Source organism: Anser cygnoides, chromosome 2, assembly GCF_040182565.1.
Source record: "Anser cygnoides isolate HZ-2024a breed goose chromosome 2, Taihu_goose_T2T_genome, whole genome shotgun sequence".
NCBI lineage: Eukaryota > Metazoa > Chordata > Aves > Anseriformes > Anatidae > Anser > Anser cygnoides.
The window spans coordinates 25,076,037-25,098,432 of record NC_089874.1 but is presented as its reverse complement, the minus strand read 5'-3'; the positions used below and the strand labels follow the sequence as shown (position 1 = coordinate 25,098,432).

Below are 22,396 nucleotides of genomic sequence, written 5' to 3'. Positions count from 1 at the left end.
GAAGCGGATCCACCGGGCCGGGGAAGGGAAGGGAGGGAAGGAAGGGAAGGAGGAGCGGGGAGGAGCCGGGGCGGAGCGCGGCGGGGCGCGTCTGCGGCACCCAGCGAGGATGCGCCGGGGGAGGCGGCCGCCGGCGGCACCGAGGAAGGCAAGGGAGGGAGCGAGCGGGGCCCAGGGGTCCCCCCGAGGGATACCCGCTTCGGGGTGGTCTCTGGAGGGGCCCGGGGCTCGGCCGGGGAGGAGCTGGGAAGTTTGGGGCGGCCCCGGCCGTGGGGCGCTGCCCGGGAGCCGGGCGGAGGAGGCCGAGGGCGGGAGCGGGGCGCGGGGCTGCCGGCCCGGAGGAAGGCGGGGGCACAGCCCTGCCACAGAGCCCGGGGTGCTGAGGGGAGGGGAGGGAAAGGGAGGGTGCTGCCCGGAGCAGGAGCGGTCATGTCGTGTGCTGCTTCGTGCCCAACTGCTGGTGAGGGGCCTGGGACACAAGTCCTGTGAGGAGCGGCTGAGGGAACTTGGGTTGCTTAGTCTGGAGAAGAGGAGGCTCGGGGGAGACCTCATTGCTCTCTACAACTGCCTGAAAGGAAGGTGTGGGGAGCTGGGGGTCGGCCTCTTCTCACAGGTAACTAGTGATAGGACTAGAGGGAATGGCCTCAAGTTGTGTCAGGGGAGGTTGAGGTTGGAAGTTAGGAGACGTTTCTTCTCAGCAAGAGCAGTCAGGCATTGGGACGGGTTGCCCAGGGAGGTGGTGGAGTCACCGTCCCTGGGGGTGTTCAAGGAAAGCTTGGATGTGGTGCTTAGGGACGTGGTTTAGTGGGTGACACTGGTGGTAGGGGGATGGTTGGACCAGATGATCTTGGAGGTCTTTGCCAATCTTAATGATTCTGTGATTCATGTGGGAGAGGAAGTGCAGCTTCAGTCACCTCTCTGCAGCTTGGTAGAAACCACCTCAGGGGTGCACATCGGGCCTCTTCCTTTGGGAGGTCAGATGAGTGAAGCACACTTCAGCGGGGGTGTGAGGGAGTGGGGAAGGGCCAGCAGCCCTGGAGGGGTCTGGTTGGAGCATGTTCTTCAGAGCCCACATCTGCTGGGACGCGTATACATTACAGCCGTCAGGGTCTGGTTAGGATCGAGTCACTGGTGGTGTCTTCTGAAAGTTTCTGTTGTCATATCCTCCATCTTCACCCTCTGTTTTTGTTTTCTGAAGTCACGTGGCAGCTCTCAGAGCTATTTGTTTCCCAAAATCATCGTCCTCACTCTGGATTGAGCTCAGAGCAGCCTCCTTGCGAGCAAATCCGCCTGTTGCCCACACACCAGCCCACCCGGGTGGCCCAGCCAGGGCCACACAGGTTCCCTCTCCCCACGCTTATGACCCAAACCCAACGTACTCCAGTGCATGTAAGGACACCCAGACACCATGCCTTGCCCAGCTGCCTGCAAGGGATGGGTGTTTCTTGTTCCTTTAAATCTCATGGGTTAGTGCATTGCTTATTTGATGTTTCTGGAAGCTACTGCAATGCCAATCCGTATTTAGGTACTTCTTTCCCGATAAACTCAAGTGCCACCGTAACATCAGCAAACTAATGCAGTTGTCTTAACTGAAGGTGAAAGTGTGTGTGCTGTTGTTTATGTATGTTTTCAATATATTTTCAGGTAGTCTGATCCCAGCAGAAATATTGGACTAAAGGCATGGGAATCTGAAGACCTCTGTTTCTCCTAGAAAAGGTGAAGAAGATATAAACAGTAATGTTAAAAATCTTTGTGAAAAGATTAATCTGCAAATAGCATGTGGACTGAAAGGAGGTTCACATGCAAATTAAGAAAATGATCATCTGAAAAGTGCTCATGGCCAGACATGACAGGCTCTCTTGAATCTAATCTATGAAGTGATTTTGTTAGCCCTAAGAGGCTTTCCCAGTCATTTTTGTAAGATTTTGTAATTACAGGAGTTGTCACTTTAGGTTGAATTGATGCGTAAGCAAAATTTTGTATTAAATCAAATTTGAGACCTCTGTTCACTTTTTGCTAAAACTGAAGACGTATTGCTTCAAGAAGCTGTGTTTGAATGGATTGTGGCTCAGTTTACAATCCTGCTAAAGGAAAAAAAATCCATATTATAGCTTATTTTTATCAGCTCTGTTACTTGGACTGTAGTCAAGACTATTTTACTTCATATTGGGAGAAATAAAAGGAAGGGGTTCAAGGGTTTTTCCTGAAATCCCTGTGTAACTGATAGAAATACAGTACTTTGTGACAGCATCTTTTGTGAATTACCACGCTTGTAACTTTAAAATGTTTTTTGTTTTCAGTGTCCTAAAATTCTTTGGCCTTATGTCTGGCTTGCAAAATGTGAAGAGTTATTTACAAATTGGAAAAATGTTTACTGTAAATGTGGTTTAGAGAACAAGATTATTCATATCAAATCTATGTAATGTAAGATTTTCCCCATTCTCTTATTTTTGTCTTTGATATTATTTCATGAACAGTAAGCAGAAGTATAGTAACCATTGGTATTTCTCCAGCTAAAGAGAAAACGAATAATAAATTAATAACACAAAGAATCAGTGGACATAATCGTTGCATACTGGTGTTTAGTGTGCTGTTGGATTTGTTTTTAATATCAACTGAATCTTTACTTCCTGTTTATTCATTATTTCCAGGGATAAGATTAAAAAAGCGGGAGGAGAGATGGGAAACCCAGAAAACATTGGAGATGCATATGTTGCTGTGATTCGTCCAAAAAATACTGCTAGCCTGAACTCTCGGGAATATCGAGCTAAATCCTATGAAGTAAAACTTTAAGATTTTTTCTTTATTAACATTTAAAAATAATGTGTAATAATAAATACTTAATAATACAGCAGGAAAGAAAATCTGACAGTAAGATTGCTTAAATAACATACGTGCATGTCACATACCTACTGTGTGTCGCACCGTCATTAGACGATTTGAGCACTTTACGGTTGTGTAATTTCCTTGTCTTTCATTTCACATCAGGGCCTTTTACCCTGTGGGCTGCTTAGTACAAGGGAGCAGCCTTGTCTTTTTATCTTTAACCTTATTGTTTTGGAGGTCATTCTGACTTCACTATCCTGCTCCACCAGATTCAATATTAATGAATTTGGTTAGTGCTTTTACTGTGATGTGATAAATCTAAAACAAACAAACAAACAAACAAAAAACACCCAGTTGTTGTATACTTGTGTAAGTTGTGCTTAAACCCCTTTTGTTTCATTACTGTTTGAAAGATTTTGCTGCTCGAAGTTCCCATTGAAGGTCAAAAGAAAAAAAGAAAGAAAGTTTTGCTGGAAACTAAACTGCAGGGAAGCACTGAGATAACCCAGAGCATCTTGGATTACGTATTAGAAGCCACCAAACCAATATCACCAGCCAATCAGGGTATTAAAGGTAAAAATATTTTACTCTGATATATTGTTGATAGCTCTATAAAATAGTTTAAAATTTAAATGGACGCAGGGAGGTCATACAAGAGCGTGAAATTAAAAAAAAAAAAAGAAGGTACGTTTTGAGTTACGTCAAAAACCACTGCACAGCTAAAACCTTTCATTTACCATTGTCTCCCGTTACCTTCCAAGTCCATAAAATGCTTACTAAAAGATTCTTAAGTGAAACTTTGCCTGTTTGTTCTACTACTTCACCTCAAATTGAGATTTATGGCTAAACTTCTGGCAAAGCAGATTGAAGTAGCTTTTTTAACCTTGGTCTGATCTGATGCCAGCATTGTATAAGAGATCCAATATCTACGTGAAAAAACGTGGCATAACCGTATCAGTTACGATTATAATTTGATTGGTACGTTTTCGTTTTTATTACTGTGACATAGCTGGTCCAGCAAGTGACCTTGCATTTGTGCTGACAAAAATTGGTTTAGTCAGCTTATTTAATTTCCAGGTTGGTATAAACTATACTGACTAAAGCACTTTTTTTTTTTTTCGCTGTGTACCTCATCTCTGTTTTGTAAGTAAGGTTACACTGGGAAGGTTGTCAGTGCAGACAAGACAATAAATATAGTGCTAACAGTTTGGAAAAACTGGTTGCACGGTGAAATGGTGTAGGTGGCAATAGGTGGAGTTGGATGGACTTAACAAAGGTAGTGAAGCAGGAAACATGAAATAACTTAAGAGCATTAATACACATTGAGGGATGCCTAGCAAAAGCAAAAACTCTCCATTTTTTACATAGTTTGGAGAGTTTTTAATTGATTCAGGAACCATGCATTAATATGCACAGTTCAGTGTAGCCTCTGCTAAAATATGCAACTGCGGTCAGAAAAGCAAACAAAATGCTAGATTCTGTAAGGGCGGAAGGGAGGATAACACAAAAAATACTGTCCTACCACTACATGAATCATGCTAACCTGAAATATTGCATGCAGCTGCGCTTTCCCATTTCAGAAGGAATCTTATTTAACTTAAAGATAAGTGGTTAAGGGGCTGAATGCTACCTGAATAATTAAAGGCATAGAAAAGTTACTGTGAAACAAGGTGTACAGTCTGTCATTTTTCAGGCTAATGAGTATATACATATCTATGTTCTTTGTTTTGTGTATTTATTTAGATTTTCTAACCTTGCTTTAGATTATAGCTAATAATAAGTGATTTTTTCTTCCTAGAAATTAGGAAGGATGGGTCTGGTAAGCATGCTGTTGGCCAACTCTGGATTGTTTTGTTTTCTTGATCAATTAATTGGGTTTTGTTTGTTTTTTAATACTGTACTAGGGAAGCGTGTAGTGTTAATGAAGAAGTTTCCTCTTGATGGAGAGAAGACAGGCCAGGAGGCATCACTTTACATCGTTCCAACCGTCGTGAAAGGTAACGCTAAACATAATTTCTGAAGTTGCATTTGTTTTAGTAGAAGTTCAGCTGAGGATTTAAGAATTCTTATGAATACACTGTATGTCTGTTTTGTATTTAAACATTAAAAAGCTAGGTTTGCATGGAAACCTCTGTCTGAACACTTTAAAGCTTGAAAATGTTGCATGAAGGCATGGGAAGAACGTGTTTTTAATGGATTGCATTTATTTCTGTAACTATAGCACACTTTCACTTATGGATTTAAGCTGTATTTGTTCACTTAATGCATATGTTTTGAACTGTAATCATCTCCTTTAAACTTGCTGAATGCAATTGCAAATAAGACATCCAGACTATTCAGTTCAGTGGTGTTTACTCAGAGAAGAATGCTTAGTGAATTCTGTAAGCAGTCTTGTTTGATGTGGAATGGTGAAGAAGTTCTTTAGAAGGCTAAGTAAACTGCTTGTCGGGAAAGTTTTTAAAAACAAGCCTGAAATAAGTGTCTGTGTGCCTTTGGTGAAACTCCTTTTTTGTTTTTGTGATAGGCCTTAAGGAAAAAAACTATCAAATAAATAAATACCATTATGGAGTTACCAATAGCATCAAATACTTCTTCAGTTCCTAAGGCCTATTCTTTTTTTCTGGCAACAGCATACATTTAATATTAATGTAATGAAGATGATCACAGTGATGGTGTAGTAACTGAACACGTTAAGGTTTTTAAGGCTAGTCTGTTGAGTTGTAAATTGTTATGTAAGGATTGTATGTAATTTCTATCGATTATTGTATGGGAAAAGTTCAGCTACTCTCAGTTGGTTGGGAACATGTAACTACAAAGGGTGCAGAAGGGAAAACAAGATTGTTTTCTTTGAGTCTTCAGAGTATGTTTCCTTTTCAGATAATACAAAATATGCATACAGTCCGGGATGTCCCGTGTTCTACTGTTTACAAGACATCATGAGGGTCTGCAGTGAATCCAGCACCCACTTTGCTACACTTACTGCAAGAATGTTAATTGCCTTGGACAAGTAAGAAATGCCATAATTAAAAGTACAGTAAAATAGAAGAGAAGAAAATTTGGAGACGTCGCAAATAATTTTTACATCATTCTTGTGAATAAAAAGAAAATCATAGTTATATCAGGTTGCTTTCTTCATGTTTATCAGAATCCAAAACCATGACAACAGATTTCTAGATCTTTTTCAAAATGTTTTTGTAAACTGAGAAACAGTGTGCTTGTTTAAATCAAGTGGCTTCTTGGAAGTCCTTGCTTACAATGAATGTTTTATAAAATCGCATAAAATACTAATATTTAATCTTCTATAAATGACATAAATGTTATCAATAAGTATTTGCAAGACTGCAGTGGAAATATCTTATTAATTTTATATCATTTAGATTTGCCTTTAGAAACACTGAAGTGCATCTCTCCCAGCTATACAAGTTTATTTGCAGTAGTGAATTAAGTCTCAGAAAGGTGATTAGTCGTTTAGCCAGATTTATAGGAGTTTGAAACTTGAACATGTGAGCAGTTTTTTTTACATTTAATGTACCCGTAACAAAGAAATACCAGACATACTTATGTATGAACTTATTTGCAGAAGTAAGTCTTTTGAGCTGTAGGTTAATGAGGCCTTTAATAGGAAATAGGAAAACATCATGTCTATGAGCACCTTTTTGTGCCACACATAAATAAAGTTAGGTGAAGCTCTTGGCTGATGCAAAAAAATAATAATAATAATAATAATAATTACAGGCTACTGCCTGGCAAGGTTCTGTGTGTAGTTTTTGTGCAGTTCATTAGTATTTCTGTGTATACCATTATGCCAGATTTTATATTTATTTGTTAATTTATGCCTTCAGATTCTAAGCTCTGCTTAAAATGTGTCACCAGCCTTACAGCTGTTAGAGGAACTTCAGAAGTATAATAGAAAAGAGTTTATATTGATTATTCTCTATGGAGGTAGTCTGAAATAACACTTTAATATGGTAGTTTGAACCTTTCAAATTAATCTATCAACTGAAATTACCTGAAAATACCCTCAGATAGTCAGGAGGGTGTTTAGAGTCCAATGACCACAATTTATAAGTCCTTCCTTGCAGCAGGACTGTGAGTAAGTGAAAGGAACATAGCTTTTGCAGCACATGATAGATTGGATCTGGGACTTAAAAATCCAGGCTTAAGAGTGTGCCCTGAAATGCAAGCCACATTCTTAGACATGGTTCTGGGACAGGCAAGACCAAATGATCCTGTCAGTGGATCTTTCATTCCAAAGCGTGTATTTCTTCTACATTTCTGGGATAAGTCATTAGAAAGAATTTGTTGTATTATAGCGAAGTATGAGTTTATTTCAAGATTTTGAGAAAGAATGTGTGGAAACGTAAATGCAAACCTGACTTTAGACCTTTATTTAAAATGTGTCCTGTTCCACATGGCCCCAAAGCACTTCTATATTGTCAGAAGGAGTCCACTTAAAACAGAATAATCTTCAGCAAAGCTATGTGAAAAAGCAGGTGGTACCCTACATGAAGGAGAATTAGCAGTTTCTAAGCTACCAAAGGAAGCTTAAGTCTGCGTACATAGTGAAACTTCAGCTCACACTTTAAACAAATTGCTTTAAGTTTCAAAATGAGTATGCTGAGAGTAGTAACACTGGTGAACTGAAAGTAAATGAAACGATAACTTGTTGGTGTGGTTAAGTGTTTTGGCTATAACCTTTGCTACCTTTACTGTAGATCTTAATTTCCTTTTCTTTGAGAGGTTGCATCTGCCGGAAACGTGTTTGAGCAAACACGTTTGCTTAACTATATTCTGTTAAAAAAATAATTTGGGGGGAGTAATTTAGTGCGATAAAATTCTGTGCACATTATAATTATTTTTTTTTTTTAATATGTGGTTATCATACATACAACCCCTAATCAAACAAGATAATGGGCAGGCATGACCAAAATATTTCTTTTCTACCTGAAAATGAATTACTTGCTCATTCTCTTCTGCAGGTGGCTGGATGAACGGCATACCCAGTCTCATTCCATCCCAGCTTTATTCAGACCATCTCCTCTTGAGAGAATTAAAACAAACGTAATAAACCCTGCCTATGCTATAGAACCTGGTCAAACAGAGAGCTCATTACACATGGGTTATACTGCCTTGGAAATAAAGAGTAAAATGTTGGCATTGGAGAAAGCGGATATGTGTATCTATAATCCCTTGTTTGGGTCTGACCTTCAATATACCAATAGGGTAAGTATGGTATTTTCATTTTATATTTGTGAAACATATGTACATTTTCATTTTCAGCTCATTCAATTATTTTATATGAGCATGCGTTATGTTTTAAGATGATCAGATTTCTTTGTTGCACGCTTACTGCCAAATAGGTTTTAAAATCCACACGCTTGAACATGAGTCTCTTTAGTTATAAAATGTCACTATCATAAATTTGGTTCCAGGAGAATACTTGGGTTGGATGGGGGATTGTTTAACCAAATTTCAGTAAGACTTTTTTTTTTTCAGTTGTGTTTAAATTATGTCTTCACAGGTCGACAAAGTGGTAATAAATCCATACTTTGGCCTTGGAGCCCCAGACTATTCAAAAATTCAGATTCCTAAAAGAGAAAAGTGGCAACGTAGCATGAGCAGTGTCACAGAGGACAAGTATTACCTTACATTTCTTTTTCTTTAATAGATAATTTTGCTTTATTAAATTACAGTAGTACTTGGTAGACTCAGTCAGAATGATGTTCTCTTTAAGGCTTCACTGTACAAACGCCAATTTAAAAAAATCTATTTGAAGTCTCTAAGTACTGAAACACAACAATTAAAGGATGGGTCAAGGAAGTTTTAAATTGCAAACATTAGGGAAGCATTTCTTAGCATAATGAATACAGCTGCGGCTTGTCTACTGCATGACTAAAATACTAGTTGTACAAATACTGACACATTTTAGCTGCATGAGCTGTAGGTCTGAAGTTTGTCCTGAGTTAGTCATTGAAATATTACTGAACTGTGTTTTCCTTCTGCTTTCCCTTTAATTTAATAGGGAACACCAGTGGGTAGATGATTTCCCTCTTCATCGCAGTGCTTGTGAAGGCGATTCTGATTTACTAAGCCACCTTCTGGATAAAAAGTTTTCTGTTAATCAGTTAGACAGTGACCACTGGGCACCTATCCACTATGCATGCTGGTGAGTCAGTTCAATGTATTTTTGCAAATGAAGTGCATTCTTGCTGTAACAATTCTTCAGCACTAAGTATCCATGTAATTCATCATGCAGACTCAAAAATGAGAAAAAAAACACCTAGATTTTTATAGTTGACTCTAATAAATATTAGTGTTAACCTTTTGAAGAGAAATACTGCTTCAGGTTTGGAGATAATTGCTATCTGAATGGTTTCAGAGACCAGGTATGGATACCATATCATCAAACACTCATCTATTGTTCCTATATCTGTCCTGAAGCACCTGTTTTAATTGCTGGGTCTGGTTTAGTGTGGTAACTTTTGCAGTCTTTACTGGTTAAAGGCTGCAAGTAGTTTTATACAGCAATAGCAAGTGTTGGTGATGGTCATGCTTTGAGCAGGAAGCTGACTTAGGTGATCTCCAGATGCCAGCTTGTCTGATTCTGTAATTCTGTGATGATTTTAGTCTATAATTCCTTCAAAGCTTTTGTCAGTTGTTGTACAAATGCTTTTGTTTTGTCTTTAGGCAAGTTAGTGTTCTGTATTTATAATAGTGTCTGATGACCTGAAGAACATGAATATCAAGCTTGGTTGTTTGAAAACAAACAAAAACCTTATTTGACTTTTAGTGTTTCTCAGAAAATTTACATGAACAGCATACACCAGATTTACCAATTACCAGTGTGAGGTTTAGGTGTTCTCAGGAGACATCTGCATGACAGTCAGAAGCTTTAATGTGATTCTCACAAAGATTTTTTTGCGGGCAAGGCTGAGCCCTGTTTTTGGCGTGACTGCATTGCTACAGCTACCCAAATTTCATTTAAAGCAAGGTTGGGTGTGTCTGTAATGAATCCAATAAACAGTTACTAGACTGTACCAAATAAGTGTAGAACTGATGCTAGTTTCCACAAATTTATTAATGTTCCCCTGTCTTTGGTGTCATTGCAGAGTTAAACTCCTGAGCACAGCAATGTACTTTTTCATATTTAGGAGTATCCGAAAAAGATTGTTGTTTACACTTGTGTCTGTTCTGTTTTTAATCTGTCTGCAGGTATGGAAAAGTTGAAGCCACTCGGATGCTGTTGGAGAAAGGGAAATGCAATCCAAACCTTTTGAATGGCCAGCTTAGCTCTCCTCTGCATTTTGCTGCTGGAGGTGGACATGCGGAAATAGTACAAATTTTACTGAATCATCCAGAAATTGACAGAGTAAGTTCTGTTTGTGTACAGAAATAGCAGTTTAACATCCCCTTTCTAGGTTGTGCATGTGAAATACTTTGTGTCCAGATCACAATGTGTGATCCCACTGAGAGATTGCAAAAAAAAAAAATGGTTAAATATTTTTCATCAGTTCTGCTTTTCCCATTCTATATCAATTAAATGTTAAACCCTAGGATCGAGGATCTTGATAATCTTGAAAATATGTGTTTACTCATCTCCAGTCAAAACAAAGTATTTTCATGTTTCTGTTTGTTTGTAGCACATTACTGATCAACAAGGAAGGTCTCCACTGAACGTCTGTGAAGAGAACAAACAAAATGAATGGGAAGAAACTGCAAAACTGCTGAAGGAAGCCATAAATAAACCTGTATGCATTTATTTTCTAAATAGTTTAAAGTTTATATTTAATTTACACATAGGCTTGTGGAAGAGCTAGGCCCACTTGTAGCCGTTACTGGAAACGTGCAGTATACTTAGATTGTTAGCGTAAATATTGACAAACTAGCATTTTGTCTCTTTAATTTCTTCTGTGAATATTTATGGCTTGTAAGACTTTAAATGTGATTATTTCATTTATTTGTAGGAGCATCACATCAACTATTGATCCCATGTCTACTTTTGATGATACAACCATTATTTTCCTTTATGCCTTATCAACTTATGTGCTGATAAACAGGGACACTCAGCTGCTTAAATGTAGACTTCTACAAAATAGGCTTTACATTGCTTAGTCAGTGCAGGCTTCCTCAGCAGTCAATGGAGTTCTAGCTGGGAGAGTAAATAAAATTTACAATGCAATTCCTGTCATCCTAAAGTAGATTTAGAGTTAGCCAAATGATTTAACAGCACTTGTTTCTTTCCTTTGACTTGAGATTTAATTTTTATCTCTGTAAGTAGGTGACAGTAAACCTCTTGAAAATTTTTGAAGATGTTTTAAGGTAACTTCATTTCACTCTAGATGAGTGAAAGTTTACGTCCAAAATAATTAATGAATTGACCACCTTTATTCTAAGGGTGTTATTATATAGTTGATCAAGTGGGAACTGTGTGTCTAATGACTCTGAAAGACTAATGCACACATTTTTAGTAGATTTCGGGATTTCAGAGCATAGTAGGTGATACTGTGTCATCCCTTACTGCTATTGAATTAATACATTACAATTAAAACACAAAAATTACTGCAATAGGATTCATAGTATCTATTGCAGTCAGAATAGACTGATGCTTTACATTCTGGCCTCGTTTTCAGTCATTTGTCATTTTCAAAGGCATTAATCTTCTTGAGTAAGTTTTTAGGATTTATGTCTCAGTTCTTGAGGACTGAATAGATTCGAGGAGGGGAAATAGCAAAATCTTGCAACATTTTATCCAAGAAGCTGAAACACTGAACTTGTTGGAGAGATGAATACAAGATGTTTCATTACTTGGTATGACTTGTGTGTGTATATATATCAATATGCTTTAAGCACCTGATATAAGTTTAAGTCTCTCAGAAAGCACACTGCGCCCACACATAAATCATTGAAAGCTATAGGAATTCTGAAAGGGGAAAATGATTTATTTTTAGTAAAATTATTGAAGGGCTAAAAGATCTTAGTGAGATTGTATTCTTATTGTGCTGGGGTCTGTGTAAAGGATAGTGCTTTCCTCCTGAAAAATTAATGTTTTTTGGATTAGACAATTGGTGAGAATAATTCATATCCTGCTGGTAATAATGAGGTAGTCATCTCAAGATATGCTTAGGCGGTTGAGCTCAAATCCCTTTTCCTGTAAGAGTTCGAGCCCAAACTTGAAGTTCTTGCTTGCCTTCGAGTTAAACAGAAGCGAACTCCTCAAAATATCAGTAGAACCTATCTTGTAGTTACTGTGGTAAAAAAAACACATTATAAGAAGTTTCATGGGACATGAAACACAGTTTTCTTAAACAAAAATATGAAGAAGTTGTGTAGTGTGATTTTTCTCAACAGTGTCAAGCACCGACAGAAGTAATTTTTACAAGTTTATGTTAAAGAATTAAACATAATGTTGTTTGTTTGTGTAGTATGAAAAGGCGCGGATTTATCGTATGGATGGGTCATACCGCTCTGTTGAGCTGAAACACGGAAACAATACCACTGTACAGCAGATAATGGAAGGGATGCGTTTGTCTCAAGAAACTCAGCAATACTTCACTATCTGGATCTGTTCTGAGAACCTCAGTAAGTGACAAGGAAGTTAGTTATACTTGAGAGTTTATCATAGGTTTTTTGTTTGCCTTTAAAAAAAAATGAGTATTTTCTTAAGAAAATAGGAAACATGGTCTCTGACAGTTTTGTAATACTCTGTATCAGTTTCTTAAAAAACGTGTTTAGGGATTAATTTATATCTAGGCTGTCTGTTAACATGCTTTGCCCCTGCTGGAGACTCTGTGATCCTTACAGGTGTCATTCTTTATATATTTTGCTTAAGGAGTGAGACAAAATTTTCTGTTTCCTCTGCTTAAGCTTTCCTGCAGTAGATCAGCTCCTAGCCTTTACAGCCCGATGTCTCCAAACCATGCTTTCAGAGCTACAGAGAACTTCTTCATTTTACCCACCATTTTGGCTATCTCCAGTAGGTCTGACTCTGTCACTGTGGCACCTAAAATGTATTTCATCTCAGAAGATGAGCCCATTCCAGACTGCCTTTCTCTTATATGGCACCTTTGCTGTTGTAGTCCATGCTGCTAACTTATCCCTGTGTTAGCGGTATTTTTCTTCCTAGAGTTTATGAAATTGGATGCATGTAGTTCTTTCTACCAATCTAATAAAAAACATATTATAGTTGTAGTTTGAGATACATGGCCAAAGATGAATAGAACTACAAAAAAAGTCAATGACTGTGATTGTATTTTATTAGAAAACATGGAAAACCGTACTGCTGCAACAATATAGCTGTGAGACACGTTATAACGGTATTTACAAAACACAGTTCAGGTCCAGTGGGATCCTGTGTTGACGGTACTGTTAATACAGAAGCCTTGTGTTCAAACTTATATTTATTGATGTCATTATTCTACTGCTTTAGCACTGTTGCATTGTTACTTTTTTACAAATCTATAAGCCTTGTAGTTGTATGCAGTCTGGCTACTGTAACCCGCATTTGAATGTAATACCTGGAACAGAAAGGATCATAGAATCAGAGAATGGTTTGGGTTGGAAGGGACCGTTAAAGATCATCTAGTCCAGTCCCTCTGCTGTAGACAGGGAAGAAGTGTTTGAGTATTTAAGTCTTGCTGCCTTTTCTAAGCATGTATATCATGTTTTACTTAAATCATAGAAGTACTACCCTTGCATTTGAGGGGAAATGTTTGCTGATACATTGTTTGTTTACAAAGAAGTAATTCTGTAGGTATTTAGCCTAAGTTTGAAAATGAATCAGCTTCTGATATATAATCCTTTAAACAACTAATGACAAGTTTTAAAAATATATTTCTTGCAGTTTGTTGCATGCAATTGTAAAGACCACATAGTCTCTTTCTATATAGGAAGGATAATGTTTTTCTGTGTTTGAATGTAGGGGGGATAAGTTGAGTGAATAGATTATCCTCAGTGAAAACATGTTCCACTATCATAGGTCCTTTGAATTTTTACATATAATGTAAAATGTCACAACGTAGAAGTTAGGGCAGTGACGATAAAACAAATACAGTTCTGGTTCCTCGCTACTAGAAAACAGCCAAACAGTAATCACAAAGACAGGCAGGACAAGTGAATGAGCACAGCTGAAGGTATGGACTCCTGTATATAGAAGGACTGTAGCTGGAAGCTCTGCATTTATTTCTCATATCTGATACAGATGAGAGAACATGTAAATTTGAATTATTGTAGCCTGATATTTCACAGATTTAAAAAAAGAATGTCTGTAGTGAAAGGTTTATGGATTATATCTCTGAAAATAGCAAGTATGTTTGAAAGATAAACTGTATCTGTATGTTTCCGTCAAAATCAGACTTTTGGACTTTGTCCCATAATAATTATTGTGATTTATTTAATACGTCTGCTTGCTTTCTGGATTCCCTTTACTTGTGGTTTTATGGTCCATCTTGGTATTCCATTAGGTTTTTAAATACAAGTTCACTCTTGGGAAGCTGAACAACAAAGGTTCATCATTAGTGCTTTTATTAAGTATACGCCAAGAGTTTTGTCAATAAATCTGTATTTTCAAAGCCTTTTATATATAGCAGTTTAGAAAGCATGGAAAAACTGTTATTGAGTCCTCAGTTTCAGATACTCTGTTTTTGGCACAGCATTTAATCATCCATATATGTATATGCTGAGTTATTGGTTTTGTTTATTTATAAACAAAAACCTGGTATTTTCTAGGCCTCCAACTGAAGCCATATCACAAGCCTTTGCAGCATATTCGAGACTGGCCTGAAATATTCACTGAACTGACAAATCTGGATCCTCAGAGGGAAACTTCACAGCTTTTCCTGAGAAGGGATGTGAGACTTCCACTGGAAATAGAAAAAAAGGTCTGCACATAGAAGTGATAGCATGATACCATGGCCTGAATCAGGACACCTCGAACATCAACACTCAGTGTGTTCAGTGACTGTAGTAATTTCCATACTTACTTAAACCAGATCTCTCCTCTCCTTCCGTTTTCTGTAAGAGTTTGTCTTCAAGTTCTGTCCTATGCCTGCTCAACATTCACTCAGACTGTCTCTGAATTTCTCACCTTCTTAACTGTTTGGTTTATTGTAAGTCCATGTGCCCCAGTCTCTGTTTGTCATGCACATAATAATAACCTGCCCTGTTTTCTTTCTTTTCCTCATATTGTGTTCTATCCAATATTTAATTGGTCAATTTCAGTGGGATTATTCAAATATATTCAAAATGGATTGGGGGAGGGCAGGGGAGGAGGATACGTATCAGTATTTCTGTGAACCTTTTGATTGGGCATGGTATGCGAGTCACCTTTAATTTGTAAATGCGTTAGATCAGTGAAGTCTTGAATTAAGTCAATGAAAATAATTGCCATTTTTACCATTACAAAGCATTACTAAAAGGCACATTTCAAGCAGGATCACACCTTTGTGTTCTATTTCTGAATCAGTGAGAAATTTATTTATTGTTTCTAAGCTCATTTTGTTTTACCAAGAAACCACTTTTTTTTTAAACAGATTGAGGATCCATTGGCTATTCTTATTCTTTTTGATGAAGCCAGATACAATTTACTGAAAGGTTTCTATACATCACCTGATGCCAAGCTGATCACACTGGCAAGTCTGCTCCTACAAATAGTCTATGGAAATTATGAGAGCAAGAAACATAAACAGGGCTTTCTGAAGTAAGTATGTGCATTTAAAACTTCAAATTTTGTTTTTCAATGACATATTTTAGATAGTTCCACTTATTATGAAACTCTCAAATTTTAGGTATAGCATTATTTATTATTCTTCTCCATCACTGAGCTCTAGTTCAGAGTGACCACATAACCCTCGTAGCATTAACAGAAGTTAGACGTGGTGTCTGAAAAACACGCTAATTTTACTTATTGCAGTCCCAGGCAGAAGGATGGAGGTTCTGTATTCTGCAAGTCTGAGCTGAGATACAGTAATATGAAAATGTATAGCAGTACTCATGTGAGTGGAGGGTTTTGACAGGATGGAGACTGGACTGTGCGGAAGGAATTCCTTACTATGTCCAGATCGACCAAGTTCTGGGACTGGCTTTCCTCCCTCTTTTGGAGAGGGGGTGGAGAGACCATGGAGAGAGTTATTTCTGCTCACATTTGCATGTGAAATGCTACACCAAATTGGTCAGCAAGGCTCTGCCAGATGGTGCTTTTCTCTCCCCTTCTTTTCACTTGACTGTGGAGCTGTGGCTGAGCTCTTCTGGGATGTTTTTTTTTTCCTCCCACGTACATTCCTCCAGTGGTACCTGAGCACATCAGGATTTCGCTCCTCTGCTGTGTGAACCTTCACTCCACCCCCCACCATCTCCACCCCAGCTCATTCATATAACAGCAGCTGTGCTGTCCTGGGAGGTTACTATACTTCTTGTCTCTTCTCATTCACAGCAGCAGCTGAGCTGTGTTGGCTTGCTTTTCTTGGTTATGTACTCCACCATCAGTAAATCAGGTGCATTTTTTTGCTGCAGTTATACTGATGCAAGTGTGAGCTGCCTCTGAAAGGGCCGGCTGTACTGCCTCACTTGCACGTTCCTTTCTCTGCCTTCTGTTAGGTATAGGGGCTGTACCTGTACAGAGTAAGGAGCTCACTGAGCAGAAAACCAGCAGTGACCTGGATACATTGTCCTGTGCGGAGTTTCTGTTTGGTGGTGCAGTTATGGACAAATATAATGTAAAAGGGATGCAACCTATATTAATAGTGCATGAAAGCCAACTAGGCTTTTACGCCTTCCTTTTAGTGTTTGTTGCCTCTCTTTAAAACAGAACTTTCTATAGATAGCTCATAATACGAGAGTGAAGCTATTTAATTTTCATGTGGAGATGAACAGGCCTAGCTACTGTTGGTACTGACCGCAGCACTGAAGGGAAGAGTGCCTATAAGCTGTCATCCTTACCAAGTTATGTGATTTTTCTGGTTTAAGTGACTGTCCCTATATAATTTTGGCTACCAAACTGGAAACCACCAAACTGGTCTGTAATCAAGTAAGAGTCGTGTTCTGCTGCTAGCATTTCCTGCCCCTGCCATGTCCATAATGCGTGACACAGAGCGGCTAACACAAAGCTCTGTCAGCTGCATTGCCATTAACTGAGAATTGCACTTCATTTTAGGAAGCCCTAGCTTCGATTTCAGGATAGCTTCCAGCCTGATGAGGCAAGGTAGAGTGGGAGCTGACTGTCTAGCTCTGTGTATGTGGCTTGAAGATGCAAGCTGGCAGACGTTGTTCTGAATCCTTACTTTGTTTAGTGAAGGAAAACTTTTTTCTGCTTTGTTTTTCTTGTAGTGAAGAAAATCTTAAATCCATAGTGCCAATCACTAAACTGAAGAGTAAAGCTCCTCATTGGACAAACAGGATACTTCATGAATACAAGGTAGGTCAAATAGCAAAATTCTTGAAAATCCTGTCTTAAACATATATTTGACTGATTGTCAGTTAATGGACAAAAATTCTTGTATATAAAGCTGGAAACGTGTATGTTCTGAATTTTTAGTATGGGTTGTTGGAAAACTATTTCTTGTACAGTTACAGCTGTGTTGTTTCTTAAAAGTAAATATAATTTTGTCATCTGTTCATTTCCCCTCAGTGTTATCTTTCCATTGGGGGATGTTGCCAATTGCGGTGGACATGTAGAAAATCTACGCTGATTTGTATTTTCACATCTTCTTGCAGTGACAGATCCATAAACTCCTTTGTGCCAATGTAACTTGTATGTTAGGGACGTTAGTGGTACTGGTTCACAAACTGCACCAACTAGGGTAGTTCATTTAGCAAAACTTTTAAATGTGGACTTGGGCTACTTCTGTAGAAGACATCTAACTTCGGGCTGTGAATTCCAAACTGGGTCAGACACACCTGAAAATTAAGTTAGCGAACTTCATAACAAATTGTGGAAGTGAGGTGTGACAGGGAGAATTGTACCAGCTGACATGCATCACTTCCAGTAGCTGACAGGAAACTGCAGAGGCACACAGGGAATGTTTTCAGGGCTTGCCACGCTTCCTTTGAGATGAGGTTACTCAATCATAAACTTTCTCCTGGTGCCGACACCTTTTCTGTCAGAAACCAGCAGATCATTCCTTGTCTTTATAATACAGATGAAGAAGGGGGTGATGATGGTTTTTCTAAGCCTGTGGTATAGAAGAGGGCACAGCAGAGTATTCTCTACTCTTTCTTTTATCAGATAATACGTAGTGTGAGCACAGCTTTCTAGGCTTCTGTTCTTTGGCCATTATTTTTGGGTGCAAGAGAAGGGGAAAGGAGCTGCAATCTTTGCTCCAAAGATATTCAGGTATTTTACATTTTAAAAATAGCTGTGTAGAATTCAGATAAACAGTAATGCAGGGTGTGGAACCAAAGAGGTTGGTGCCACCCACCACACCCACAATTATGGCCCCCTAGTTGCTAAAGACTTGTGTTCCGTCTTGGCCCTGTGCCTTCTCATGTGTGGCCCAGACAAATTTTTGTTTCAGAAATGTTTTTTAGTTTCAGAACTCACAAAGCTATTTCCCCTTTTTCTATTTAGGGTGCTTTACACCAGTATATTCTGAGGTGGGAGCGCATTCTAGCAACCCTTTGTTGTAACTGTTTCACATTTCTGAAGAGGAAGGAAACAGCAGGAGCATGTCTCACTCTGAGTGAGGGCTCTGCTGAAGAAAACAAAGCTGTGCCTTCTTTTGTTTAAAAAACAGAAAATCCACACTGTGTTGGGGGAGGTACTTGCTCATCTGAACGTGCCTTGGAACCCTCAAATGAGGAATGCTTAGGGTTTTTTGGATTTTACGTATTTAGCGCCTGACAAGTCCAATGTACTTCTGAAAGAGGGAAAATTGTGGGGACCTGCAGTGCTCAGGCGTCTGTGGTTAAGATTTTTTGATGCTCATACAGGCACCTGCTTTCTGCCTCAGTCTGTTTTGGCATCTGAGCCTTTCTGTGACTCCAGGGTTTAATTTAGGTGCAGGAGAATGGTTGCTGGGAAAGCACTTTGGGAATACTAGTTTAGTGGGAATTCCACTAAACTGGATTTTCTTCAAATAATCACAATTATTTGGGAAGACTTGTTGATTGCCATTGTTCTTCTATTTCTAGAACCTCAGCACCAGTGAAGGTGTAAGCAAAGAGATGCATCACCTTCAGCGCATGTTTTTGCAGAATTGCTGGGAAATTCCTACTTACGGAGCAGCTTTCTTCACAGGGCAGATATTCACCAAAGCAAGTTCAAGTAGCCATAAAGTCATCAAAGTGTACGTAGGAGTCAATGTGAAAGGGCTGCATCTCCTCAACATGGAAACAAAGGTCAGCTTAAGTGATCTGCCAATAAAAGCTGCTAAGTTTAATTCTGTTCTCTTAAATTCTCTGTGCTACTTGCTACTTTCTACTATTTTTTACTAGTCTCTTTTCACATCTGACTTGACTGTGAACGTTTCCAAGATTCTGAAGTCTTCAAAAGGCACTACTAATAGAAAGCCTCGTATTTTTCCACTTGACTACTTTATAAGCTACAACTAGATAATGGAACATACTGTTTCACTAGGTAGAATCCTATCTCAAGTAAGGAAAAGTAAGGAAAATTCAGTTTGTAAGTATGGAGGGTATTTTCTGAGTGACGGTTTACTGCATTTCATTGTAGGCTTTACTCCTCAGCCTAAAGTATGGTTGCTTTATGTGGCAGTTAGGAGATGGAGATACATGTTTTCAAATACACAGTCTGGAAAACAAAATGAGCTTTATTGTGCATACCAAACAGGTAAGCATTGTCATTTTTCATCCTCTATGTATGTTAAATTATTTTTCCTAGACTTCTCTTTTGAGATTGCCTACGCTCATCCTGTATAAAAGAAGCTCCAACCAAGTCCCCACAAAAATGATTTTCAAATGAGAACTCTTGTTAACATTTCAGAATATTTGCTTGTTTTCCTAGCATATGAAACCTTTAGGGTTCAAAATATGTAAAAATACATCTGCAGTTATTAGGGACTAGAATTTTTATAATGGAAAGTGTTTGTTGCATGCACCCACAATCTCTTAGACTCCAAGGCCAATTTCAAATATGACAAGAATCACGGACTTAGAGCTGGTAACTTTTCTATCAAAACTAGTGGAGTTTGGGATTGGATAGTATTAGTGATAATATGTCATGTTAAAATGTGTTGCAACAGAACTACAGCTTTGAGTGTCTTGTGTACTTTGACAGTAGTTGCCTTTTGATTCTTAAGAATGGATAGAGGAGATGAAGTGATTTAATGTTTTGAAAAATACTTTCCGATTTATGAGGAAAACTTAGTTCTTGTTTTTCATTTTTTTTCTAAAATGATGTAATTTCTAACATTTTTATATACTTACATTTGCCATATATTTGTATTGTTTGTGTCATTGATCTGAAATGCTGATTAGAATTTAATTGTATGCCCTTGTACAGGCAGGTCTCGTCGTAAAACTTCTGATGAAATTAAATGGCCAGTTAATGCCAAGTGAAAGAAATGAATGATGGAAAAATTATGAAACAGCATCTTATGGCTAAGCAAAAAAACAATTCTCATCCTAACAGAAGACTTCCATGTACATGAGTTTTACACAATAGAAAAGTCAATTTGTACAGTTGTTTTTTTAACTTTGTACAGAAGCTGCATGGTTTATTTTTTTAAAAAACTATACAACATATCTATTATTTTTATAAATATTTTTGTTTTGCATATAAGCTATTGTAGAGCTTGAGGTAAACCAATAAAGCTAGTAAAATGTGAATTTTGGTCAGACGAGAGTGAATAAAGAATCATTCTTGATTCTTGATTGTTGGACGAGAATGAATCTGGGAACTTTTGTTCCCAGAGGATTATGGGACTGCTGGTGCCATTAAGCAAGTCTCAGTTAACCTATTTACCTTTCCTGTCTTTCTGTGGAACATCAAGGAGGTTGTATATGTTTTAGTATTTGTAGACAAACTTTATTTTTAAAATACTGTTGATAAGTATGCCTAGAATCCTTTGACCAACTACTTTTGATAAACTCTTTATTTTTTATTTGGTTTCTGACAAATGTTATAGCTGGCTTTATTTTTACTCTTTCTCATACTTTGTAGTCAAATTTATTCTAAAATACTGCATGAGGATGTCAAAAGGGAAATACTTTGAATCTACAAAAGCCATATTAAATGTTTAGCATGCTTGTTATAGGAAAACTGGATTTTTACTTTTGCTGTGCAATATAAAATTTTGTATGTGAAGGAGAGGGAGATACAGATTTATAAATCTTATTCAGAAGTCTTCAGAAAGTTTAATAAATCTTACCCTGGATTGCAATACATATGCAGTAACAAAAGCTCATATAGGATGTACTGAGTTATTTCTGTTAAACTCATTCTCCTACTCATTACTTATTTCAGTTTCTTGAAACCACAAGGAGTGCAGGATGCAGGAATGAATATACTTTATGTAACAGTTACAGTTTTATAATGCAACAATACAGTTTATAAGCATTCTTGCTCTTTGCAGAGTTAGGACTGGGTCTTAACATGTTGGGTCCTAAGTGTAAGGTTGAACGCTATGGAGTCTGAAACATGTCGTTGTACCTTAAAATAGTATTCATTACACATCTTTAAAAATCCTAGTTGCATTTTGGGGTTTTAAGTGCACTTGACTATTTCTTCCATGTAAACTGCATGCTAAAACAGTGTGCAATATTTTGTAAAGTAACTTACAGACAAGTGGCTTTTTTTGTTGTTTTTTAAAGTGAAGATTAAAACAAGTGTTAGGAACTGTGTTGTTTTATAATGCCTTTACTAGTACCTTACTACTAGTAAGTACATTTTAAGAAATTAACATCTTAAAAAAAAGTGAACAGGAGACTTCATTTGTTATCTTCTTAGAAAGCTATGCTTTAAAACTGAAACTTCACTGTCATACAGAACAGTAAATCTTCATGGATGGTTATCTTTTATTTAAGGTAAATAATGCAACAGTTAGGTCCGTCATAGTGCGTCCTTGCTATCACGGGGCACTGGTATCAGAAGTACTTTTCCATACACAGCACTTTGTTACAAAACTAGAGGAAGAATGTTAAGATGTGTGTTACAGTCACATATTTAACAACAGTATTAATATGCCTTAATGCTGTATAGTTCTTTCTGCTAAGATTCTTATTTATTACTACTTAATAAATTGTTTACAACAAGTCAGCTTTGTTGGTTTTATATTATTGCTACCAGCATGGAAGTACCATCAAATGTCTCACCAAGCAAGTCCTATTACTTTACAAAACATTTTTTTTTTTAAACAGGCTTACCTTTGCAAGTTTTGTAGGGTGATCATGAGATAGGATCACAGGAAGGGTTCCATGGTGACTACAAATTAAGGCACACAAAGCACCTTGCTGTGCACCTTGGATACAACTTGGGCATTGATTGGAAAAACTGGAAACTCTTAGTCCTGGCAAACCCAAACGCTGCAGATGCTACATACTGAGGAAGTTTTTGAGGACTGAGACCACAGCCATGCTGTCCAGGTAGGCTTCTGGCAGCTGGGTACAGAGCAGTTGTCAC

General features: G+C 38.0%; 1 protein-coding gene across 4 annotated transcripts; it reads left to right on the top strand.

Annotated features, from left to right (window-relative positions):
* Positions 1 to 17: 17 nt before the first annotated feature.
* KRIT1 (KRIT1 ankyrin repeat containing) lies at positions 18 to 22,029 on the top strand. Of its 4 annotated transcripts, none has more exons than XM_048077519.2 (18): positions 18 to 148; positions 1,645 to 1,716; positions 2,652 to 2,781; positions 3,240 to 3,399; positions 4,731 to 4,823; positions 5,704 to 5,833; positions 7,806 to 8,049; positions 8,348 to 8,463; positions 8,849 to 8,992; positions 10,039 to 10,195; positions 10,467 to 10,574; positions 12,249 to 12,405; positions 14,551 to 14,702; positions 15,354 to 15,520; positions 17,146 to 17,233; positions 18,949 to 19,155; positions 19,490 to 19,606; positions 20,279 to 22,029. In XM_048077519.2, exons 3-18 carry the CDS (start codon positions 2,680 to 2,682, stop codon positions 20,345 to 20,347), a joined length of 2,211 nt encoding a protein of 736 aa, XP_047933476.1. In that variant the 5' UTR covers positions 18 to 148; positions 1,645 to 1,716; positions 2,652 to 2,679; the 3' UTR covers positions 20,348 to 22,029. The 4 variants fall into 4 exon arrangements, with proteins under 4 accessions (XP_047933476.1, XP_013042427.1, XP_066847814.1 ...); XM_013186973.3 differs by lacking the exon at positions 18 to 148 and adding an exon at positions 202 to 460; XM_066991713.1 differs by lacking the exon at positions 18 to 148 and adding an exon at positions 491 to 613.
* The last annotated feature ends 367 nt before the right edge of the window (positions 22,030 to 22,396 follow it).

Coding starts and splice junctions, on each gene's coding strand:
- KRIT1 (XM_048077519.2), top strand. CDS start 2,680: ATGGGAAACCCAGAAAACATTGGAGATGCATATGTTGCTGTGATTCGT. Junction 3,400..4,730: donor AGCCAATCAGGGTATTAAAG/GTAAAAATATTT, acceptor ATACTGTACTAG/GGAAGCGTGTAGTGTTAATG. Junction 8,993..10,038: donor CCTATCCACTATGCATGCTG/GTGAGTCAGTTC, acceptor ATCTGTCTGCAG/GTATGGAAAAGTTGAAGCCA.